This window comes from Barbatula barbatula (assembly GCF_947034865.1).
Source record: "Barbatula barbatula genome assembly, chromosome: 21".
NCBI classification, from domain to species: domain Eukaryota; kingdom Metazoa; phylum Chordata; class Actinopteri; order Cypriniformes; family Nemacheilidae; genus Barbatula; species Barbatula barbatula.
In genome coordinates this window covers 481621-504929 of record NC_136784.1, presented here as the reverse complement: position 1 = coordinate 504929, position 23309 = coordinate 481621, and the positions used below count along the sequence as shown (strand labels likewise).

The 23309-nt window shown below is 38.9% G+C and overlaps 4 protein-coding genes and 1 long non-coding RNA gene across 6 annotated transcripts in view; 1 reads left to right on the top strand and 4 right to left on the bottom strand.

Moving 5' to 3' along the window:
- Window positions 1-560: 560 nt before the first annotated feature.
- Window positions 561-7308, bottom strand: ppp1r18 (protein phosphatase 1, regulatory subunit 18). 2 transcript variants are annotated; one of them, XM_079484679.1, is made up of 5 exons: window positions 7070-7308; window positions 6044-6522; window positions 3177-5971; window positions 1301-1508; window positions 561-1018 (listed from the first exon to the last, which is right to left on the bottom strand). In XM_079484679.1, exons 2-5 carry the CDS (start codon window positions 6471-6473, stop codon window positions 999-1001), a joined length of 3453 nt encoding a protein of 1150 aa, XP_079340805.1. In that variant the 5' UTR covers window positions 6474-6522; window positions 7070-7308; the 3' UTR covers window positions 561-998. The 2 variants fall into 2 exon arrangements, with proteins under 2 accessions (XP_079340805.1, XP_079340804.1); XM_079484678.1 differs by having other exon boundaries at window positions 3177-6522.
- Window positions 7309-7691: 383 nt separating this feature from the next.
- nrm (nurim) lies at window positions 7692-11010 on the bottom strand. The gene is made up of 4 exons (XM_079484233.1): window positions 10723-11010; window positions 10056-10249; window positions 9483-9659; window positions 7692-9395 (listed from the first exon to the last, which is right to left on the bottom strand). Exons 1-4 carry the CDS (start codon window positions 10895-10897, stop codon window positions 9087-9089), a joined length of 855 nt encoding a protein of 284 aa, XP_079340359.1. The 5' UTR covers window positions 10898-11010; the 3' UTR covers window positions 7692-9086.
- A 1906-nt stretch (window positions 11011-12916) lies between these two features.
- On the bottom strand, window positions 12917-14506 carry LOC306910846 (uncharacterized protein). The gene is made up of 4 exons (XM_079485709.1): window positions 14423-14506; window positions 13925-14278; window positions 13729-13800; window positions 12917-13618 (listed from the first exon to the last, which is right to left on the bottom strand). The coding sequence occupies exons 1-4, from the start codon at window positions 14484-14486 to the stop codon at window positions 13452-13454; spliced, it is 657 nt and encodes a 218-aa protein (XP_079341835.1). The 5' UTR covers window positions 14487-14506; the 3' UTR covers window positions 12917-13451.
- A 1385-nt stretch (window positions 14507-15891) lies between these two features.
- On the bottom strand, window positions 15892-17722 carry LOC306910712. Its single transcript, XR_013788190.1, has 5 exons — window positions 17643-17722; window positions 17059-17099; window positions 16502-16777; window positions 16358-16390; window positions 15892-16222 (listed from the first exon to the last, which is right to left on the bottom strand). It is a non-coding gene; the product is annotated as an uncharacterized lncRNA (long non-coding RNA).
- A 3165-nt stretch (window positions 17723-20887) lies between these two features.
- glmp (glycosylated lysosomal membrane protein) overlaps window positions 20888-23309 on the top strand; it is a gene marked incomplete at its 3' end in the record, with an annotated part of 3678 nt that continues 1256 nt past the window's right edge. Inside the window, 10 exon segments of the mRNA XM_079485009.1 lie at window positions 20888-21028; window positions 21837-21854; window positions 21856-22110; window positions 22401-22586; window positions 22669-22714; window positions 22717-22827; window positions 22830-22885; window positions 23001-23016; window positions 23019-23129; window positions 23132-23265. Of these exon segments, the coding sequence (XP_079341135.1) occupies window positions 20942-21028; window positions 21837-21854; window positions 21856-22110; window positions 22401-22586; window positions 22669-22714; window positions 22717-22827; window positions 22830-22885; window positions 23001-23016; window positions 23019-23129; window positions 23132-23265 (1020 nt within the window). The 5' untranslated portion in view covers window positions 20888-20941.

The following is a 23309-nucleotide window of genomic DNA, read 5'->3' as shown; positions in this document are numbered from 1 at the left end:
TTTTAATTTAAATATTAAATAAACGCAATCACACAAATTTTTTATCACAGATTATGAAAAAGCCATTTGAACCCTCTAGCAAATCAAACACTAAACTACACAGATATATTCGCACTATATATACACTCAGATCTACAGGTACACTTTATTCATTTGTAAGCTGTTTTTTGAGTCTATATCTTGAATTTTGTTGTTACATCACTAATAAAGTAATTAAAAACAAACCTTCTGGAGGTTATTCCCAATGTCTGTGGGGATCATTTAAAGGGAAATCTGTTGGGAAAAGTCTAAACTGATATTAGACATCTTTTATATGACTGCGCACTGATTTTGCTGATAAGACGTTATTTCATCATTAAACTATCATAGCTGAGGAAACCACACTTACCTAAAAACTTCATTGTGGTATAAAGCACCGATCATATGAACAGAAACACGAATTGATTTAAAAGAGACAGATGGACAATGTGTAATATCTCTGTGTTCTGCTGTGAACCTGTGGAGGAATCTGATTAAACAAACACAACACTTAATGTTTTTGATATAAAACACACACTGTAGGAGTCTTGACGTTTTATTAATCATAATCATACATTCACAAGAAGTGACACATGTCCCGTCCTTCTTTGCTCAGATAAGAAGCTGAAGGGTTTATTTCATTTATAAATAACAGAAGACTCCTGTAACACAAGAAGGTAAATCATATTTTGTCTCCACACATGCACAGATATTCATAAAACTCTTTAAACCATCAGGACCTGAGATTAACATCTATAACAGTAACACAAAGATTCTTTTCAGCTTTTTACAACTCAACAGTTTAAATAATCTTGCTTTTAAAATCATCTCATTTACATACTTGTAAAGTCTCTTTGATTCTCCATAAACAAAACTACCTCTTTAAAAACATTTAGCATTATTATACTTCCTCACAGTTTCTGGAAGTGAAACAAATATAAAAGCTTAAGGTTTTAATTGTTCATCATGGAGACAGAAAGTTAAAGTTTACAGGATTCATCTGAAACAGAGAGAGAAACAAAAATAATGTCAATGTTTTGAAATCAAAATCACATATTTCATATCTAAAAGAACTAACGATTCTTATCAATTATTAACAAAAACATATTATTATTAAAGTTCATATTATAAATTACAGTCATTAAGAAAGAAACATTTATTTGATAGATGAGAATAATGTTTGCTTACAAGGCAAAGATCAAATAAATGTACTTAAACGAAATGTATTGGATCCGGCCTGCTGTTTGTTTGTTTGTGAGGATGTGATTGATAAAGCACTGACCCACTCTGAGGCATCGAAGTCTTCCTGCGTTCACACTCATATCACTGCGGGACGTGTTCTCCTCATCCTCATCTTCCTCCTGATCCCCCCCACACCTCCCGTCCTCTGACCCAAGGTGAGGAGTGAAGGAATGAGGTTCAAGAGTAAAGTCTTCTGAGGGATACTCACAAACTCTCTCCAGCTGGATGTCATCGAAACACACATTCACCTGAACCAGAGACACAGAGATCCAGTCAAATAAACTCGCTCACTAGTTCATAACTGAGACGTTCATTCGCACAATCAGAAAACTCCGTTATCGTGTTGTTTTTATTGTGCAGTCAATCAAACTGAATCAGTCTATCAGATTCATGGTGTAGAATGAACGGACCCCTGTGAGAGATTAAGATCAAGACGTCAGGAGACTTCTACTCTTACTCTTTCTGATGTAAGACGCATGTTTACTGAATAACTACATTGAATTATTTGCCTAAGTAAAACAGGACACAACCACTGTATCCCACAATGCATTCTGTTTTCAGAGTAACAGATCAAACGGATGCAATTACAGTGGTGTCCTTAACACTCATTTGATCAGACTTACAAAAGTTAAAACATGGAACAGAAACATTAAACTGATAATTAGGCCTCGATGAATTAAATGTACTATGTAAACATGTCAAGTGACAATTAAACCCTTTATCATATATCATATATTTAGCATATATAATACTCATTCACATGCTCATTTCAAACAATAGTATGCACACAGCAGAGAGAAGTCAACAGATGTGATCTCAGTTTAAGACCCGATAAATCAACTCAACATGTGTGAAGCTATCAGAGGAAGAATCAGAGGGGTAAAAGACCTCAGAATTATAGAATCACTCTTGAGAGGCTTAGAAAAACAAAAAACATTGAAACTTCACGTGTGATATTGTTTCCATTTACAAGTAAACTAGTGTTGAACTGCTTTTATATCTTCGTGTGTATGTCACAGGAAGTGAGACGACTGTGAGGAGGAAGTAGCCAAAGAGCTGTCACGAGACCACTGAAACATGCAAACTAATCCACTAATAGTTTATGATCTTCATTTTAGAGCTGCTACATAATAACTGTAGATTTAATAAAATGATGTTCAGAGAGTCCACTTTAATAAACACAACACATGCAGGCCGTGCTGTAAATGTACATAGGAAATATTGCATCGTCTTAAAATCTGTGCAAAACTGAACCAGAGATCGATAGCATTTGTAATCCAGTTCAATCTGAAAATCGAACAGTAGAATGCTGCCAAATTCTGTTTTACCCTCTTTATTTCTCTTTCTGCTGAGATTTGATTGACTAGAAGACGACACTCCAAACAAAAACCTACGAATGCAAACTCTGAGCTACGGATGTGTTTCCAGAAGAGACTGTTTTCAGGCCTGCGTGTGACACTCAAACCCCAGACAGACGCTTGTGGTTTCTGTACTTGGGGACGTCAAGAAGAATCATGATCGGAATCACATCATCTACAGCTTCACGAGCTGCCGTCATACAAACTTAAACACCACGCTGACACATTCAACTGTATGAGAATTAATACTGATCATATACACCTCAATCTATTCACAGAACTAGAAGTAACAGTTTCTTGTTTTTAATATCCAGCCGTTGAATGTCTTAGTTTACACACAGAGAGGCGGTGTGTGTTCATGGGTGACGTGTGATGGCGTGAGAGATAAACCTAATCCAGGTTTAACACCCCGAGGACAGAGATATTCTGGCTGACGAATGAAAGATCACACCGTGTAATTCTTGTCTCGGTCATTATCAGAATAAAAACCCAACTCAAATATTATCACACCATCAAAAATACTACTAGCTGAGAAATGAGCCAGATGCATTCACTCACCGGTTTCGGTGATCCTTTGCTCTTCACCAAACACGAGCGCTCCAGACTCTGATATCCACCGATCACCTCGATCTCTTCCGCTGTTGGATATCTCTTTTTGTTTGCTTCTCTGTTGCCACTGATGTTCGTGGTGGGTGTCTGGCCCTGAGGCGCCCCTCTTGAGGGAGTTCCTGAGGGTCCTGTCGAGGTGCCTACAGATGGGGTCACTGTAGCAGATCTCCTGGGAGTGATGGTGATGGTAGTTCCCCTCTTACCTGGTCCACCTGAGGCGCTCCTAATGGAAAAGAGAGGATGGGTGGGAGTTGTAGAGGGAGAAGATGACGGACAGTTGCCTTGTTCTGGTGATCTTGAAGGGTTTTCTGTTGCTTGGGCATTCCGGGCGTTGACTGTGAAGGATTTGAGCTGCTGGGGTTTAGGTTGTGGCCTTTGGGATTTTTGTTGGACTTGAGGTTTTGGTGTCTCTTTGAGTATGTCAGGTCTCTTCTGGCCTTCAGCTGTCTTAGCCTCCTGTTCTCTGTCGTTTTGGGACCGACATGCTCCTTCCTGTTCCTTCAACTGCAGCCGTTCCACTTGACGTTGTACAATCTGTGCACCTGTGGACTCCGCCGTCTCTGTTTTATCAACATTTCTTGCTGTTCCACCATTCCACAGTTTGGTAGTCTCTGGCAGGATGTCCGGTGACTGCGCGGTTCTGATGGGGTTGTATTTGCCGTGCGGGGAAATATCCCCTTTACGTTCACTTATACACAACGCAGTCCTGGAGCCCACCGCTTTTAGGTTATAGATCCGACTCATTTCGTCTAGCGAGTCTGAAAGAGGCGGAGAGGGAGAAAAAGAGGGAGGAAGATATTCGTCTTCTAACAACTCTCTCTCTTTTTTGTCGTCTTCCACATCAAAGTCCTGTCGTCTCCAAATACTGTGTGATCCAAACTCCTCTACATGGTGAGCTGGCTCTTTCTCCCCGCGGTAGAGATCACTCTCACATTCATCCCTGGTGATCTCCCCGACTTCTCCTTCTGTCGAGGCCGACTGCAAGTGCGACAGAGAAACAGGAACAGGAAATTGAGGGCTTGACTTTGCCATAGTAACTTCCTGTGTGACGTCAAACAGTCTGAGAGTCTGCAGTGTGGTTGCTTCCTGTTGAATTGCCGTCACTTCTCTCACGGTTCCTTCTGCTTCAGTGCCGTCCATCACTTCAGTCTTCCCTCCTCTCTGCATCTCCTCTTGCTGACGGAGTCGTTCTCTCAGAGACTCCACTCGGGTCAAAGGTCGTCCAACCTTCCAGCTTCCTCTCCTCTCTACCCCTGCTCCGCCTTGTCCATCTCTAATCTTGTCAAGACTTGTCTTTCTTATTGCTGATACGTCAACTCCATAAAACACTGTTGTGGGGATGGTTACCTCCTCCTGGGCACAGGGTTTGTTTTGACTCAATGTACCAGGCTGTTGGGAAATGTGTGAAGTGAAGTGACTGTTGTCTGTGGCTTGTTTTGAAATATTCTGATCTTGTTGGCGAGTCATGGGAACAGTGGTGTGAGCAGTGTGCTGGTTCATCTCACCGGAGGTCATGTTTGGATCTCCACATGAAAACGGCTTGTTGAGGTCTCTGACTTTTTCTGTCCTGCAGTGCAGATCTTCTGTCTCTTGGGCAGTAAAAGCAGAAGACTTGAGACTGTCGTCCTCTGACTGAGTGGTGACTTGGCATTGGGCATCTGTAGCGGTGTTGTAATCTGTGTAGTCATTTGAGGGGTTGAGTGATTGTTTTAAAACTGTAACCACATTCATTCCATCCTGATTCCATGTCCTCTTAGAATCTATTTGCTTCTGTCCTTCCAATTTGTTTTGCTTCTTGACTGTTTGTATCCCTTTATCTATCTTTTCCTCTCTCACTCTTCTGTTCTCTCTTTCTGAGCTGTTTTCTCTTCTTTCCCGTTTGATTTGAACTCGTCGGGCGAATGCAACGCCTTCAGGGTTTTTGACGGAGGCCACAGTGAAGCCCTCCTCTCCGTCAGTCTCTTTACAAACCGTCTGATTCCTCTCTTTCTGTCTCTTTTCAAGCATCACCCCCTCATCATCACGTCTCGGTCGACCCCATCGCCTTGTAACCCTCGCTTCACTCTCAGATTGGTCTATACCCGTGACCATCGCAGACCGCTTGACCCTGCGATCCGAGTACGTCCTCTCCACCACCTTAAACTCCAGCTCTTCCTCACAAACACCGTTGTCCTGGTGACACACCGTACGGTCTGAGAAGCTGAAGGAGCGTTTGGGAACACCTCTGAATGTCGGCCGTGTATCCTCGTCCTCCTGCACGTGCAGGTCTCCTGTGCTGTATCTGGCTCGGTTCTTACCTAACTGGCCGAAGCAGTCCGTGCTCTTGGAACGCATTGGGGGTTTGGGGAGCTCACCGAACTTACTGAGCAGCTGACTGACTCGACCGGCACACTCAACTTCATTCTTGTGGTTTGTTTGCGTTATTTCATCTCTCTCGATGTCTCTCTCTTTTCTCCATATCCTCTCTTTCTCTAACCGTTCTCTGCTGCTTACTCTCTCCTGAACCTCAGGAATATCTCCTTCCCCTGTGTCATCTGTAATGAGAGGTTTGATGATCAGTACCTCCGACGCTCTGATCTCTGTGACACTTCCTCCTCCCGCCAGAAACTCCCTCAAATCCATCCTCATCCTCTTCTCCTCCCTGTGTACCTCCTCTCGAGCACTCTCTCTCCTTTCCAGTCTTTCCTTGTTGCTTTTCTCTTTCTCAATGATGATGATATTGTTGGCCTTGATGGTGCGGAGACCTGTGACGGGATAAAAGAGAGATGTGCTGCACATCCTCATATCTCTATCTTTCCAAAACTCTCTGTCCTTACCTCTGCTTGCTTCTTGCTCCATTTCTCCATTCCTTCCTCTCACTGTATAGTTGTTTGTCTGTTGTCTGTTGTCTCTCCTCCAGCTGTTCTCAGAACAGATGAAAGGGTTCTGTTGGATGGAGCTCGTTGTTTCTTTGGATAACTGATTTGGAGTTCCAGGGTTTAGTTTACTGTTGGCCTGCTCTGTAATGATGACCTCCTCTATGATGGCCGAGACATCGGGAGTATGTTCTCCTTTATCTTTTTCTCTCTCCCTCTCTCTCTCTCCATCCTGCTTTGCATTCCTTCTCTTGATAATCTCTCGCTTCCAGGCCGGCATGCTGGCCAGCCTCTCCTCCTCCTCCCTCTCTCTTCTCTCTCTGTCCTCTTCATCTCGCCGCTTTCGCTCTAAAAGAAGCTGTTTCCATTCCGGTAGGGCGGACAGTGACATTTTACTGGTGATGTTCTTTTGAAGAAGCACAATTTACTCCTGGCTAAACCTGTCAAAACAAATACAACACAATGCTTTCCAGTAGCTCAGGGGTTAGAGCAATATCACCACAGACGGCAATTGACATGGTTTTGATCCCAGGGACTGCACATACTTAGAAACAAATGTATAAAATAATACAATGTGTTAAAAGCATCTGCCAATTGCATAAATGTAAATGCAATGTACATCTGTTACAACACTTTGGCCAAACATTAGAATTCTGTCATTGTTTATCCCCATGTCATGTCAAACCTGCATGAGTTTCTTTCTTTAGAACACAAAATAATACATTTTGAAGAATGTTAACCAAACAACATTGACTTCCATTGAATGAACACGAAACCACTGAGACATTTCTCAAAATGAAGAAAGTCCCGTACAGATTTACAAACACATCAGAGAAATAAATTATGACAGATATTTTTGTCTGAACCATCACTTTAACAGGTCTTGTTCTTATTAAAAATAAAAAATTAACTTGCATAAATGTTTCTAAAACAATTATCAAGAGATAATACTTGACACAAACTGTCATTTAAGGAAAACGGCTTTACCTTGTAATGTGATGTTGTTGGAGGTTTGGATTCCTGATTCACTGGAATCAAGTTTTTCTCATCTTTCCATTCTTTCCAAGTGTTTGTGCCCTGTGCATCGGAGCGTTTGTGCGTGACTGTAATCCCATAATTACATTAAATTCCATCAGAAGACAGGCGCACACACCACACTGACTTAAGATATTTAACTAAGACCTCCGTCTGCTGCCCTCCGTCTCTCAAGATCCTCTGACTCCAGAGCCGAGTTACACCAGGTGACGGGAATTAAATGTCAACGCTTAGATAACACACATCACATCCCATCAGCATTAACTCAACTACTACTTTCTTTATGATGACTAACCGAGACATGACTGAAGATTTGTTATTTGTAAAATGAAGCGCCTCACAACATGTTTTATTTGTTGACTTTACTACTACTTTTCAAAGTAGTTCAATTATATATAATACTATTTAAATTTAACTCATGTTACTGTATTTCAGCATTTTATTTATTTAACTTTGTTCATCTACATTAACGGCTAACGTAAGTCAAACTATAAAAATACGTAAAAACAACACTGCAACAACAAATGCAATTAGAAAATAAAGTGTAAATTGTAACATAAAATCATAAAGCGGTGAAATCTATATATTTATTTCCGGCTGTGATGTAAAAAACGAAAAACCTTACAAGTTCTGAAAAAGCAATGTTTTATAATCATGTAAAAATACATTCGGCATTAAGTGACTTTGTATTCAAGTACACACATTTTTCAAGCTGTATTCATAATAACACAAAAACACAGGCACATTTTCCAGTAGTTATGACACATGGTTATTTGTCAAAGCCTCTCTAATCTAGAACACATGTTTACCCCAAAAACAATAATACTCAACTTTAATACCAGTTATTGACATGACATCAAAACAAGCCTGAATGTATAAAAACTGTTTTAAAAGTCAAAAATACTCTTGACCTATAAAAATATAAAATATTTAATTTATTTCTGTATATGTGTGATCTAGCTGCTCATGGTTCAGGTGTGTGCGTGTGTTCTTAATGACTCTGAATAAAGCAGTTTAACCTCATGACCTGCCCTCCTCATCACCTACAGATTTAAAATACATGACTGATCATAAGAGACAGTTTCCCTTTTCTATAAAACATTCTCCGTGTGCTGCTGCTCGATCTATTCTCTTAGTCATTGTCTCAAGAAAACACGAAGACTACAAATACTGTCAACACTCCAATCTTACATCTCAAATCATAAATACAAGAAACTCTGATGCATTTTACAGGTGTTTGTAAAGAATGAGTTTGGGTTTCCCGCACAGGGATTAGTTAAAGCCAGGACTAGGCATTAGTTTCATTGATTTTAAGAAACGTGCCTTATTAAAAACATTACTTGTGTGCATTTTATGACAACACAAAGGTGATGTATTTTAAGATATGTCCATGCAAGTTGTTTTCTGTTTGGACAGCTCTTAAATGTATTTTAGTCTAGGACTAGTCTTAAGCCCTGTATGGGAAACCAGCCCAAAGTGTGCACTGAAGAGGTCTATGGTAACAATGACAGCATTAGCTACAACATACAAGCTAACTTTAACATCACCAACAAACTACAGTTTCAGTGTGATGAAGTACAGTATGCATGCTGAGAACTAGCTGTGGCTATAAACACTTTTTCTAAACAGATTCTTCATTTCAGTTTCTGCAAGTTTAAAGGCTAATTCATCAAGACAATCACGTCATTTTTCGCATAAATGATATGAAACTAATTTAAACTAGTCCAAAATCATCCGTCGTTTCCAATTCTTTAAAGAAAAGAGAACCTTTACACAATGAAATATAATTTGCACCAGCAGACTTTATGTAGGTATTAAAACGTAAAGTTGTACGTACCTACAAGAAACTGTAAACATATTACGATAATAAAGACTAAACTGAAAAAAGATTGCTGATGATTTTAATCAAATTGACCGTATAAGGCACATCAACTGTCTGGACTAGTGATGAGCGTAACACTTGATTGGTTTAGTCTTGTTTGTTGATGCTGTTATTACTCTGACCGTTGTCCTCTAGCGGAGCGCAGAAGAGTTTCAGTTTGGTCTGCAGCTGTCGGTTGAGATATGTACAGTCCTGTGTGTCCAGAGAGTGAGCCGCCATCAGATATACGGACAGATAAACGGCCAGCAGGAGACGATCCAGAGGAAACGTGGGAAGAACCCAAAGAACCGCCAGCAGCTCCACACAGACGGGATGTCTCAGGTGAGCGAAGAGCCGCTGGGCACGTGGAGACTTTAAAGAGAGAGGATCACCCAGACCCAAACACTCGTAATACACCTGACACACACACACATCACACACTCATGAGTCTCGAGGGAACAGTGCAGCCGTATTAATGTGGTTATATATGCAGATGTGCGGTACCTGTTTGATGCCCAGTAACTCTGGATAATCAAATATAAGGAGAATACTGCAGATGATCGCCCAGCACAGAAAGTGTAAAATAAAACAGATGAGAGGGAAATAAATATCCCAGCTGGTGTTGTGCACCGACCACAGACAGGGGGCGCTGGTGACCGGCTGCCAACATCGCATCAACACCTGAACACAAAAATATCACAACATATTTACACGATTACAGATTGGCTGCTTATTCATTATTTTAATTCTTTTTTAATTCATTTTTTTGTATTTGGTGCTGGTTTGTACGGTGTCTCTGAATTGTCCAAACGCTTGTAAATATCTCGCTACGGATGAGAAAAAGGCACAAAATCTAACTTTTCCGCCTACTGTTTTTTGCATACTATTGTATTTTTGCATCGGACATACTATTCATGACTCAAACTCATTTTCTAGTGTCACTATATAGTATGGAAGAAGGCGATTTTGGACGCAGCCATTGTGTTTAAATAAATAATAATGGGGTTAAATCTTCCATGTGCATTATATCTTCCATTATGCCGTGAATTTAAGTTGTAAAGTGAATCTCTCAGTCACCTGCAGTGCCAGAGCAGTGGTGAAGCAGTACATGGTTCTGTTTAAAACCCCCAGCAGGTCCTGACACGCTCTCTTCACTGGACCCCATGCCAACAGACTGTGCTGAACGCTGAAGAGGACCAGAAGGAGAACATCCACACCTACAGCCCGTAAAACATCCCCGTCACGCAGAGCCACAGACCACGTCACAGACTCTAAGGACACACGGAAAGAGAAAAGAGTGAGAAAACATTTGACGCCCAACGTGGGGCTCGAACCCACGACCCTGAGATTAAGAGTCTCATGCTCTACCGACTGAGCTAGCCGGGCTGTATGCGCAGCGCGCGCACATGACGTAATGACCGCGCACGCTTCGGCTCAACATCCGTCCTGATGTTTAATGTTCTGAGCAACACAAACACATCTGTGTACAACAGTAAAGCACGAGCGCTTATCTACAGTTTAGTAACATTTACTAAAACAGACCTGACACTTTTAAAGTACTTGCAGTACTTGAGCACCTACACACATCATGAACGCTGCAAAGTTTCACACTAAATATTAATGTATTAAAATCTGCTGATATAAATGCCCTTTAGTATCGTGCACGTGACGTTCATAACATAAATGTAAATAACAGGCTCAGAAATGAATGTATGAAAGTTTCAGTTGAATAGTGCTCGCTCACCTCGACACTGAAGCGCGCCCCCGCTCAGGTTATGATAGATAGCGCGAAACGACACAAAACGAACAAAATCAGCGCCTGTGACGAACACAAAGACGAAGCTAATAAACGCAGAAACACACAGAAAACAGTCGCGAAAAGTTACCGACGCCATGACAGAAGGTGTGTTCGACTTCATGCGGCGATGCGCAGATCAATGAGCGTATAAACCGCAGTTCCCGCGAGATCAGGCTTCTATGCGTCCTCAGGAAACGCCCTCGCGGTACTACAGTGTCATACGCTGATTGCTCTGCGCAGCGTCGCATGACGCTGAATAGATTTGCATTTTAACTGATAGGCGGCCGCTTCTTCATTTTCTTGTTTTATTTTAGTCTAAGATGTGATTTATTACAAATGTGATAACATGTTATTTTTCATTATGTTATAAGTATTGTATGATTGATATATTTTGAAACAATATTACAAACATGATGGCTGTTGCTTCCGGGAGCGGCTGCAGTGACACCGCGAGACCTCCAGGTGGAGACACAGCGCATGTTCTGAAGTTCAGTTTATTGCGTTTGTAAACGTAATTTCTAAAACGTTTAATTAAGATAAGACAAAAAAAATTGATTTGTAATTAATTAAAAGGATCATTGGTTATAGAGTGATCTGTGGCATAATATATGAACAATGGCATTGACTTTATAATTGTGAAATAAAAAAACAGTGTAACTGTCAAAGTATTCATAAACTTTAAAAAAAATTCTGTGATGTCAAAGGATTGCAACATAAACATGTTCTCTTTGGCAACAGTAAAGCACACACACGTTTCCATATATAACAGTAAAATATGACACGTCAAACATAAGATCAGAAATATAAACACACAGGGACAGTAGGTGGCGGTATGTCCTCTTGACACAAGACAGCCTGCCGTAAAAGAAGAACGCGTTCAGTATCAGTAAGTGTCTGTTCAAGGTAAACATGCATTAAACTATCACCTTTAAGACATTTAAAACATCAGCATCCACCATAATCATTATGAGAATATACTGATAAACACAATAATAAGATGCTTGCGATTTGGTTATTTATTCTGTATTAGCGCACAAGTGAATATTAGACCCGGTCAGCTAATGACCGAGAGAGAGAGAGAGAGAGAGAGAGAGAGAGAGAGAAGACAATGACATTAAGCTACAGATAATAATAAATCAACATCAAAGAGTCTAAATCTGGATAAATGCATTGTATAATGGCTAAAACATCATGTATATAATACATTTGAAATGATTTTGGTTATTAATATGCGTGTTTGTATTGTTTCTTACAAACAATATTAAAATGTATGAAAATACACCAAATAGCGTCTTTATTTGAGCATTATTATATATATATACTGTATATATTATCCTAGAGAACCTTTTATTTACTGAAGAACTGGTTAGTGTGTCTGTGTTTAGTTTGGTTGTCTAGCTGTGTGTGCAACCAGTTTACGTCATTGAAGAAGAACATGGCGGCCTCCTCAGGTTAATATGAGTTTTACATTTAGGATTGTTTTAAGAATTGAAAATATTTGATGTGTTTCTAACGGCAAATGCTTGAAGTGTAAGGCTATTACAACACATTAAGCCACACATCTCTCTATACACCGGGTTCCCTTTAACATAATATTCTTACTCATTAACACTTGACACTATGCTGTATCAGCCACAGGGTCAACTACCCTGATAGCACACGTGCATTTTCATCTGCAAGACAGATGCTGTTTGCTTATCTGCCCTACGTCTGCTGTCAGATGTCATATAGACCTCTAGAAGATGTATATGATTTAGAATGGACGTACAACAGCTCTTTCTAAGATGTTTAGCAGATTTTTGTACACAGCAGATGTTTCCAGATCTCTAGATCTTTAGCAGACATCTTACAGGTGTACCTGTGCCATCTGGATAGTTTTCATTCTTTTTATTCTCTTCCCACTGACATGTATAGAAAAGTGAATGTGTTGGCGGGCAAGTCATTCTAGTTCTGTATGTCTGTATGAAATCATGTGGTAATGTGCATTGTGTGGTTTTAGCTGCAGTCAGTTAAATGCAGTCATTCAGGAAATAATGACTGGCTAGGGCGTGACAAGCGCTGAAATCTAGTTCATTGAAAGTGTGGTGGGACATGCTGTTGTGGCAAACATTTTGTATCTGAAGGAATGCAGATCTTTTTTGACATATCTTTTTATTTAATCAAGTTTTATATGATAAACAAAAGATAGGTGACATACATTTTAAAGTTAATGCTGATGCTGGATTGGAAAGCTATACAGTATAGGCCTATGTAAAAGGATTGACATTTATGTGATGATATTGCATTTGTAAACATCTAAGATCAAGTACAGAAGCATGTGACGTGAGCAATAATGTAAAAGAGTTTCACCCGCTCTGTTCATCCGTTCAAGCTTCTGAATACATCACAACCTTCAAAAAACCTTTTTCAAATCTTCCTGACTAACCTTGAAGCGTCTACTTTCTAGATGTTTAAAAACGTATGTCTGTTTCTTTCCTGTTGTTCATTTTTCCTTTAAAATTTCCTTTTCCTACTTGTAAACATGGCCTAGTTAATCTATCATTATTGTTTATAGTTCATGGACAAAATGGTTGTTTACCTACTGCAGTACTGAACACATTTTACTTGAAATATGAAGCTTGAAGAGTTGAATAGTGAAATAAAGCACATAAATGTATAGATTAGCTGTTCATGGTTTAATCTGAGCTGAGAGCCACAGCATCTTTCCCTGCGGTCCAGCCTTTCTGCCAGCCGCGATGATGAATTATTCCACCTGCAGCGACTGTTGCCAGGAAAAATATCACAATAGCCAATCCAACACCACCAAACATCAAGACTCGCTCTTTCACCGTCAGAACATCATCTGAGAGAGAGAGAGGGAGAGAGAGATAGAGAGAGAGTCTTACTGTTATAGTGATATCCGAGGCTTCATTACAAATTCAACATGCGACAGACGCAAGAATATGCTTATACCTGTGGTCTCAACCGCCTCTGTTCTGAGTTCTCTGACGGGGTCACGGTTTTCTTCTCTGTGCATCAGGTTTTCTGAAAATATTTGAATAAAATTAAGCTAAAATGATTAGTCTCAAACTATCTAAACCCTATACATGTCACAGAACAAAGTATTTAAGTCATTGTGAACAAAACTTAAATCTTAAAAGAAACCAACCGTTAGTTTGTAGTCGGATGGCTTTGTCAAAGTGCATCTCTGGAGTGACAGATTTTGTTCCACAGAAATAAAGTCCCAAATCTGACTGTGTTACTTCAGAGATAAACAGACTGACCACTGGGATCCCACTGTCTGGGTTTACTTTTAATTTCAGACGCTTTTTGTTTTGATTGTAGTTGATTAAAAGTTTTCTCTCGGGTATGCTGTCCTTCTCTGCAGAAATCAGCAGTTTGGGATGTTCAGAATTCAGGTGATACCAGGCGATTTCATATCTGTTTGTCATGTTGCATTGCAGAGTGATGTTTTCTCCCAGCTTTACTACTAACAGATTGGACAAATCCTGTTCTGAAACATCTAAAGACATACAGTATGTGATTGACATAGGCTATACACAGACAAAAAACCCTATTTAAGATGTGTTTGAAATAAGGAATTTACAGTGCAATCAAAGTTTAAAGTTAATTTATTTAGGATATATTTGAATTAAAATATATTTACCACTGTAAGTGATATGGAAAAGACATCCGTAAGAAAGCACGCAGAAGAAAATGAATCTATACATTTTTTCTGATTGTTCAGACTTACAACGAAGAGAGGCTGTACCAACCACAACATTTTTCCACTTCCTTACCAGAACAGCATCATGCTTTGTGCACATATTTAAGCACTGCATCTGGTCTGGTTTTGGGCTTTTATGTTTTAAATATTTACTTTTAAATACAGAGCATTTCATAAAAAGAAAACACTGCTCGTTTACTAACAGATGTGATCTATATTGTATTTAATAGCAGTTCATCTGTCTGCAACAGTTAATAATAGTTTACATATACTGTTGATATAATAGTTAAAATACACAGTCCATTAAATATTCTTGTTACTTCCTTATAGCCTTTATGTGAAGTATTTTTTGAAGAATGATTAGAAAAGCTCAAATAAACAGTCCTTTACTTTTTTCAAACAATCCATTCTGTCCAAGCAGAGAGAGGTTAATCTGTCTAGCAGAAAGAATTAAAGACTTGTTTCATACCAAAATCGAATTTGTGTGATCTTTTACTCACACACAATGACGTTCAACATGTTTTGAGATCTCCCAGCGTCTTCGGAACACAAATAAAGCTATATTAGGTGAATTTAGCTGAGATATCATGGCCTCCTCATAGACATCGTGGTTATAGTTGTTGTCAATGTCAAGAAAAGTTAAAGACATGGTTAAATTGGTCCATCTGCTCAGTGGCTCAACTGAATTGTTTTTAAGCAATGAGAATGATTTATGTATGAAAACAAATAAAAGCGCAACAAAATTATGCTGGTTTCGATATTGAGGAAGACTTGTGCTTTTTTGCTCAACCGAAGGCACATGCGTGGAAGTGCTCTCGTGAACGCATGCCATACATTGACAAGACGGAGAAGAATATATCCATTAAAGTCTGTATTTTAGTTTGTTTTTCTCACATAAAGCATTCTCGTCGCTTTTAAAAATGTAACTGAACCACTATGCGCAGATGGACTAATGTAAGCATGTCTTTACTTTTCTTGACCTTGACAAAAACTGACAGACACCATGATGTCCATGAGGAGGCCTGAAAATCTCTCGGGTGTCACCTCAAATGTGACCCTGGACAACAAAACCAGTCTTATAGGTCAATTTTTTGAAATTGAGATTTTTATATCAACTGAAAGCTGAATAGTTAAGCTTTTTATTGATATATGGGTTGTTAAGATGGGAAAATATCTGGTGGAGATACAAGAGTGTAAAACTCTGGATGTAAAGGGAGCAAAAAATCTAAATTTTGAGAAAATCGCATTTGAAGTTGTTAATCCGAGGCACTGTAGCAGGCCATCGACTCACAAAAATAAAGTTTTTATATATTTTGGGTTGAAAATTTACAATATATAGAATTGAGTATAAATTAATTAATAGATAAAGTGCCAAAAACTAATAAATGAATCAATAAAAGAATGCAAAAGACAGAAAAAAGTAATAATTTATTAAAACATTAAAATAAAAATGATTTACTTCCTTATTCGTTGCTCAAGTGAGTAATGCTAAAATTCAAGTCATGCTGGTGTACTATTTACATGTACATGTTATCTTGATTCCATCAGGTCACAAAAAAATAACGTTTTCACTTTGTTTTAATGCGAGGAGTTATGTTTTTTAGATGAAAATCGATTTATTTATCTTTACGTTGCTGCATCTACAGATTGTATGTCTCCATCTTTGAGATGTTATTAGGTGGAAGATGCACAGGCACAGAAACACCAGTGCAACAGAAACAGCATTTTTACTAGCACCACCTAAGAAATAAAGAGAACATGAGAGAAAGTGTTACCATAAATTTGTTTTTGGAAAAACAAAGAAATACTTAATAAGTTGTTTAACAGTTTTTTTATTTAATTGAAAAGGTTTTGCATTTCTGATGGTTCACTTACTCCGTTCGAGCGGCTTATCCTCTGGATCACAGTCTGTTGGGAAATTGGTCCAAGTGAGCAACATCATTATGAGAACATGTTAATAAAGTCTCTCATTTTAGTCAAATTTAGGAATTAGAATTTGTAAATAATTTGTGACCATACTTGGCTCTGTATATTCTCTCTCAAAAAGTAGATCGGATTCATCATCATCATCAGCAGAATGAATTCTTAATAGAAGCGATTCCCCCCTCTTTGAACAATCCAGCATGATCACATTACACTTTTCCTCTTGAAATAAATAAGACTTGGTACGGTTCTCTTTGATTATTATTTTTGAATTCTGTGTCACACGAATATAAAAAAAACGTATGTTCTTATGTTGAAGGTTATCATCACAAGGCAGAGAACATTTACATTTACTCTGCAGTGGGATAGAATCTGAGGAAATAAAACAAAGTTTTATTAAAAGTACTAATGTCTATACAGAAATAAACTTTCATATAAACAAATGCGTAACACATAACACATGTGAATACTTGACAGACAAATGAAAGAGAAAAAGAGCTCAACAGGTATTGTTTTAGTTTTTGTTGAAACTAGTAACTTTGTTTTAGCATCTATTGTATTATCAATTGTTCCTTGAACTCTCTGTCACTTTGGATAAAAGCGTCTGCTGAATGACTCAATGTAAAATGTAAACATCTATAATAAATACTTACAAGTGCCTAGACACATGAGCAGAAGAGTAAGACAGCTCAACCTGGTGAAAATATTAAAGGGCGGGTTATATGTTACATCTAGATTTCAGTTCACTCACTGAATCCATATACAGTAAATAAGAGCATATTGCATCGAACATTGTTCCTTGAAGAGCTGGACTGACTAGTAAACAGGAAATCATCAGGCGGACGTACAGTATTTTATTACCAAAGCACTATCCTGGGATTAAATGACTTACTCAAACATATGGTGACTGGTTATGCTTCAAAAATCACTGGAACCAGCAAATCTAATACTACAGCATGATATAAAACAATATTGACTTCTTTGATTAATTATCATCAGTTTCAAGATAATAGATTTAGAAGCTATTAACCAATCACATGCCCTCAATAAATGGTGTAATTTATTACTATTGTTCCCAATAACAATCTTAATAATTAAACTAAAACATAATGCTGACTCACCAGCTAGCTTACATGAGCTTAGAACCGCAAACTCTACAAAAATGGATGGCAGAGACAAACAGTCTATTGTTTAAGAAACACACACTCGGGTTTATATTTCAAATATCAGAACTCACATGTTAAAACTTCTGATGGTTGATTGTAAGTCGCAAGTCGGAGACCACAGGTGATCGTACAGGTGAGAGAAAATGAAAGTGAATGTAGTCAGAATGTAAACTTAGGTTTAAAGGGTGCCAGTGAACTTTGTGTGGGCAGGCTTACTTTCTGTTCGTATACACAGTAGGATATGGAAAAAGCAAATAGGGCAAATATAGGTGTTTTTTAAGTGCTTTGTCGAACAATATGTTAGAAACAATCTAACAAGTACATTGTTAAGCAACAAAACTCGATATAACAGCAAAATGACTTTATTATCAACACCCCTTTGATTGTATATCAGTCCATGCTTATGTGGTAAACCAAAATTGGTAAATACGATTCATTTGATTGTGTTCAGTGGTTCTGACAGCATTACATTCAGAGGTTTGCAGTCAGAGGAAATGTTTTGAACATTAGAGAGTATTGGTTTGCTTTTAAAATGCAAATATAAGGAAAAAAGTCGCTCTCCCGTACCTTCTCTGGATCTGTTCCACATTGGTGGAATGATCTACCAGCTGCTACAAGATCAGCAGACTCAGTTGCCATCTTTAAAAAACGCCTAAAACGCATCTCTTCCGTCAACATGTCGCTGATTGATTTATCCTAATTCTCTTCCCTTTCCTTCTTTAAAAAAAATAAAAACAACCTTACTAACCTCACTATTCTTAGCTTTGTATATTGTGCTAGAGCTTTAATGGACTAGTTTGATGCACTTATGTATTTTGTTGCCTATGTTGTTATAATTGCTTCCAATGTTTCCTCATCTGTAAGTCGCTTTGGATAAAAGCGTCTGCTAAATGACTAAATGTAAATGTAAAATATAGTGGGAAGCAGACACTCTTTTTAAAAATGTAAAAACATTTTAGAATTCATGAGAAATGGTTTTTTCAATATCTTACAGCCCTTTACCTTATAGAAAGCAGGGGCGATTTTAGAGTCAGAGCTTTAGGGGTGCTGAGCACCCAATGAGCCCCACTGCCACCACCCACCCTCTTTTCACACAAAAACAAAAAATGTGTCTATTGAAAAATAACTTAATCATTTTAACATTGATTCAACTAACTCCAAAATCCAGATTTTTTCTTCACACCTTTTTTTAGACCTTTTTTTGCAGAACAGAACTCCTTGTATGGCAATCCCTTTAAAGTAAGAACGTTAGAAAGGAGTCGTTTTAACTAACTAAACCTAAAATACTGAATGAGTGGTCGCTAACACACACAAACAAGGTTTGAGACCTTTTCAGGACACCAGCTTAATTGTGAGAGTTGACACAGACAGCCCCCTGTAACAAACACAAAACCTTCTTTTCCTGACCCTTAACTCCATATTCCTCCTTCTGTATCAACAGTCATCAGATTGGTTAGATTAGATCTTTATTGTCATTGAACAATGTAACAGCTACTTGGACAACAAAATGTAATTCACCTTCTGTAAATTATTTACAAATGGCCATCTATATCTGGTCGCACGCCAGTCTGAATTTTCATAAACCAATATAAGTCATCAATAAATAAAAAAAATTAAGAAAAGAAGGTAAAGTCCAAAATATCCAGATAATTTACAGAGGTCTTGAAAATACTAAGAAAGTAAAGCTATAAAAAAAGAAATAGAGGGAAATCTTTAAAGTACTTCCCCTGAATCCCCATTTGGCTCTACTTTGGGAGAGTTAATCTATGTCGCCGCACTTTAAGGATGGCAAACCTGTCAATGACCCTTTGGGGTTCAATTATTTCAAGCAACTCCTTCTCAATAGACATCACAGCTATAGGTGCTGGAGTCTGCTTTGGCCTGTGGTCCTCCTGAGCCATGTATGGAGCCGACGCAAGGCACTAAAAGACTTTCAGTGAAGGGAACATGAATCTGAACTGTACCAGACTCACTCTTGCGCTTCAGAAAGCATCACTTCCTCTGACACTCTGGTCCAAACGCCAGGGCGATCACGTTTCCATGACGACTGACCAGAAAAGACGCACGTATGTTTTGGACATTATTTAACCTTGTAAAAGATGATTTTTTTTAGAATAACATTTCTTACTCCAAGTTTTAGGGGTGCTGAGCTTCTGTGGGGCTAGCTACGCCCATGATAGAAAGCATGTAGCATCATATAAGCATATATGTTTCCAGAGCTTGTTGTATTTTAAGAAATATTCAATTCAATGTTATTTATATATCGCTTTTCACAATGTTTTTTCACAGCTTTACAGGAAAAGATAAGAACATTTTTGGCAAGTTGTAGGTTTAGATGTTGCTATAAGTTTAATGAAATCTTCCTGTTTTATAGGTGAAAAACACTGAAGCCTTTCTCTTGGGGCGGTGGTTGGTACTAATTCATAGGACAGACTTTGAGGTTGAGTTTTTACTATTTTGTAAAAAATATCATGAATTCATTTCGGCCAATGTGTGGAGGGATATCCAGGTCAGGTGATGTCTGTTTATTTGTTAATTTAGCAACTGTGCTAAATAAAAACCTTTGATTGTTTCTATGAGGTTACGGAGGTTCTCAGCCTTTGCAGCTTTTAGTGTCTTTTTATATCAGTTTGCACTCTCTCTAATTGGGATTCTTTCAATTTGCGCTCCAGTTTATGTGTTTCTCATGAATCTTTTTTGGCGACATAGGTCATAAGGTGCGACAGCTTCTAATGCATTAGAGAAAATATATTTGTAATCTCAAATAGTGAAAGCCTATCTGAGTTTACTCCCTGCTGCTTTTTGCTCCTGATACACTCGATAATATTGTAACTGTAAGTTGTATTTATATGACACTTAACCTAAACTTTAATGTATATTTACATTTTATATTAAACCTCTGATATGTATTAAATAAATAAATATGTATTACTGTACCCACTGGTCTGTATTAGTCTACTGAATTTTGTACGAGTAAAGCAGTGACTTTTATTTTGAAAAAAGCCTTTTCGTGCTCTGTCACAGCAGGTCCTGGATCAGCAGCAGTGTCAGAGAGATACTCTTATTATATTATATAAGGATTATATTAAAGGGTTTTTATTTCTTCCATCTGGAGAACGCGTAACAGCAAACAAGCCCAATTGACATCCATTAAAGAAAAGCATCTGGCCGGCGTTCCGCTGAACGGCTGAGCCTCGGCATTAGCATTAGCATTAGCCGCTAAAGGTTGCAGGCTTCCCTTCTAGTGGCTTTGAGCAGTCTCGCGCTTAAAGTGAAATCTGACGTCAGATCAGTCACATGACTTCAGTGACAAACTCAAAAACACAGCAACATGTGATTTCTGTTCCTCATCTGTGTTCTCAGTTCAATCATGTCGTGTTTTGTCGTTTCTCTGCTGTTTGTAGTGTTCGGTTATGCCTCTGGATTCATCAGAAATGGAGATTTATTTCGACGCAAGGTAACGTGGCATTTGAGAGCAACAAATATCATTAGACGCACATACATAACCCCACAGCAGACGCACATTATTAGAGTCACTTCTTTAAATCACTGTTTATTTCAGCTGAAATGTGTGACGTCAAACTGAACTATGAACAGGATTTCTCTCTTGATTTGTTTTGTCATGTTGATACAGCTGTGGCATTCTCTTTATTTATGTCTTTATATGTCACTTTTGATTACCGTATTATGCTCTTTATATGGTACTTGAAGGTGCATTGATGGAAGCAGAGAAATAAGCAAAGCACCATAATATCTCTCTCATTGTAATATCATGGTGCCGTTTAGTGTTTATTTTGTATTGATGGTTCTTGTGATTATCAGGTTCCTTTTAGAGTTAAAAAAATTATATATTTTAATTTGTGAAATGCACCACCACTATAAATGTGTCTATGCCATTGTTTTATCCCAAGATGCACACCAGAATGTTTTATTTGTATTTTTCCCAGCTGCTTTTAATCTTCTCTAAAGCAGTGGTTGAAGGTTCGCAACAGGGGGGCCAGCTGACTTCCAAGGGGGCCTCAGGATGACTAATAATTGAAATGAGACAAAATGAGCGTTGAAATACATTTAAAAACAATTAAAAGGCAACATATTTTGATTATTTTTGTATTGAATAAACACTTTTACAGTTAATGTTAAGCTCTGAAATATTTGATTGGGTAGAAATGTTGTGTCTTTATTAGTGAATGTGTGCCCTTTGTATATTGTTTAATACAGTAAAAAAGGTTGAAGGTTTTTAAATGGCCAATCTTATTTTTTGTCAGGTCTCTGTAGAAGTGAACCCCTGGTCTGAAGCCCCCCTCTACACTGCCCCCTGGAGTCAATCTCGTCCACGTGCGGGCACTGGGTCAGAATGACACCCTGCACTTCCTCTTCTGTAACCAGGGGGCGCCATCACTTCTGCTCGTGCACACTAACAGCACTGAGTCCACAGTGCAGGTGAACTGGCCGAAGTTTATTAACCGCAGTTCGTCAGCCAGCCTGCGGGTGGAGCCACAGAGCAGCGTACAGTACAGCAGTGCTCTCATCATCACCAGGGTGAGTCCGGAATAACAATGTGACTTATATCTATGTCTACGGTTTTTCATTTGGTCACCTTAAAGCATTATTGTACATCACATTATTTATCACGTTTTCACATTTTTCTTCAGAATTGTGCAGCCCTTTTTAAATGCAATTATTTATCACAAAGTTTAAATATACAGGTAGACATAGATGGCTTATGTGTGAACAAAAACATATATAGAACCATGGAATATGATTAAAAGAGATGAAAAAGCTGATTGAGTAATGAAGAGGTTGAATCATGATGTGTGTGTTTGTGTCAGTTGTGGGAGTACAGTGATGTCAATAACACAGCAGACCCACAACACACATCAGAGTCCAGTTTCTACCCGCCGTATGAGCTGCAGGACTTCATGTGGTCAGAGCTGAACCAATCAGATCACAGGATCACAATCTGTGGAGGTGACAGCAAGGCTGCCAGCTTTAGGAACGGTACCTTCTGTCTGCAGGTGAGAGGAAGCACAACAAACACACAAACACAAAGGACGTCTGCTGTAGAATCACACGCGTGTGTCCGATCTCTGTCATCAGATCTCAGCGTTCGAGTCAGAAGGTCGTGAGTCAGCGTGGCCGAGTCTCCTCATAACTCCAACTCTTCTCAGCTGCGTGTGTCTCTGGAAGGTGTGACTGCGCGGGTGAATTACTCCAGATTCTCTCTGGAGCTGCAGTCTGTCGGAGACTCTGGGTTTCAGGAAGAGTGGATGTCCACAGGTCTATTGATGATGAATACACACCTTCCATTTTTAAGGTGACATTGAAGACACAAACATATTATACGTGAAAGGTTTTCGTATTTTCAGCCCCGTGTAAATGCATTAGTGTGGTCGTCTGGTGTCTCCTGATGATTTTTCTTTGTGTGTCAGGTGTCACAGTGGGTGTCATTTCAGTGAACAGCAGCAGGGTTTGGGGTTACGCTCAGTGGAAGCCGGTGGCGTATCGTAAGTCCAGCCCTGTGACTGAAGACGCCACACCCTGCAGACACTCTGAACCCGTTCCATCGCCCGTCCGCCTTACTCGGCTCTGATTCAGGCCTATTTCAGAGATCGGCCTCAGACATACGGACTGAACGTCAGCTTCGGGATCGCCGGAGATGCCTTTTACAACGCCACCAATTACCTCAGCTGGTGTGTGTTTAATCTCTCATGAATCAAGCCGTTCTGTTTGATTTTTCT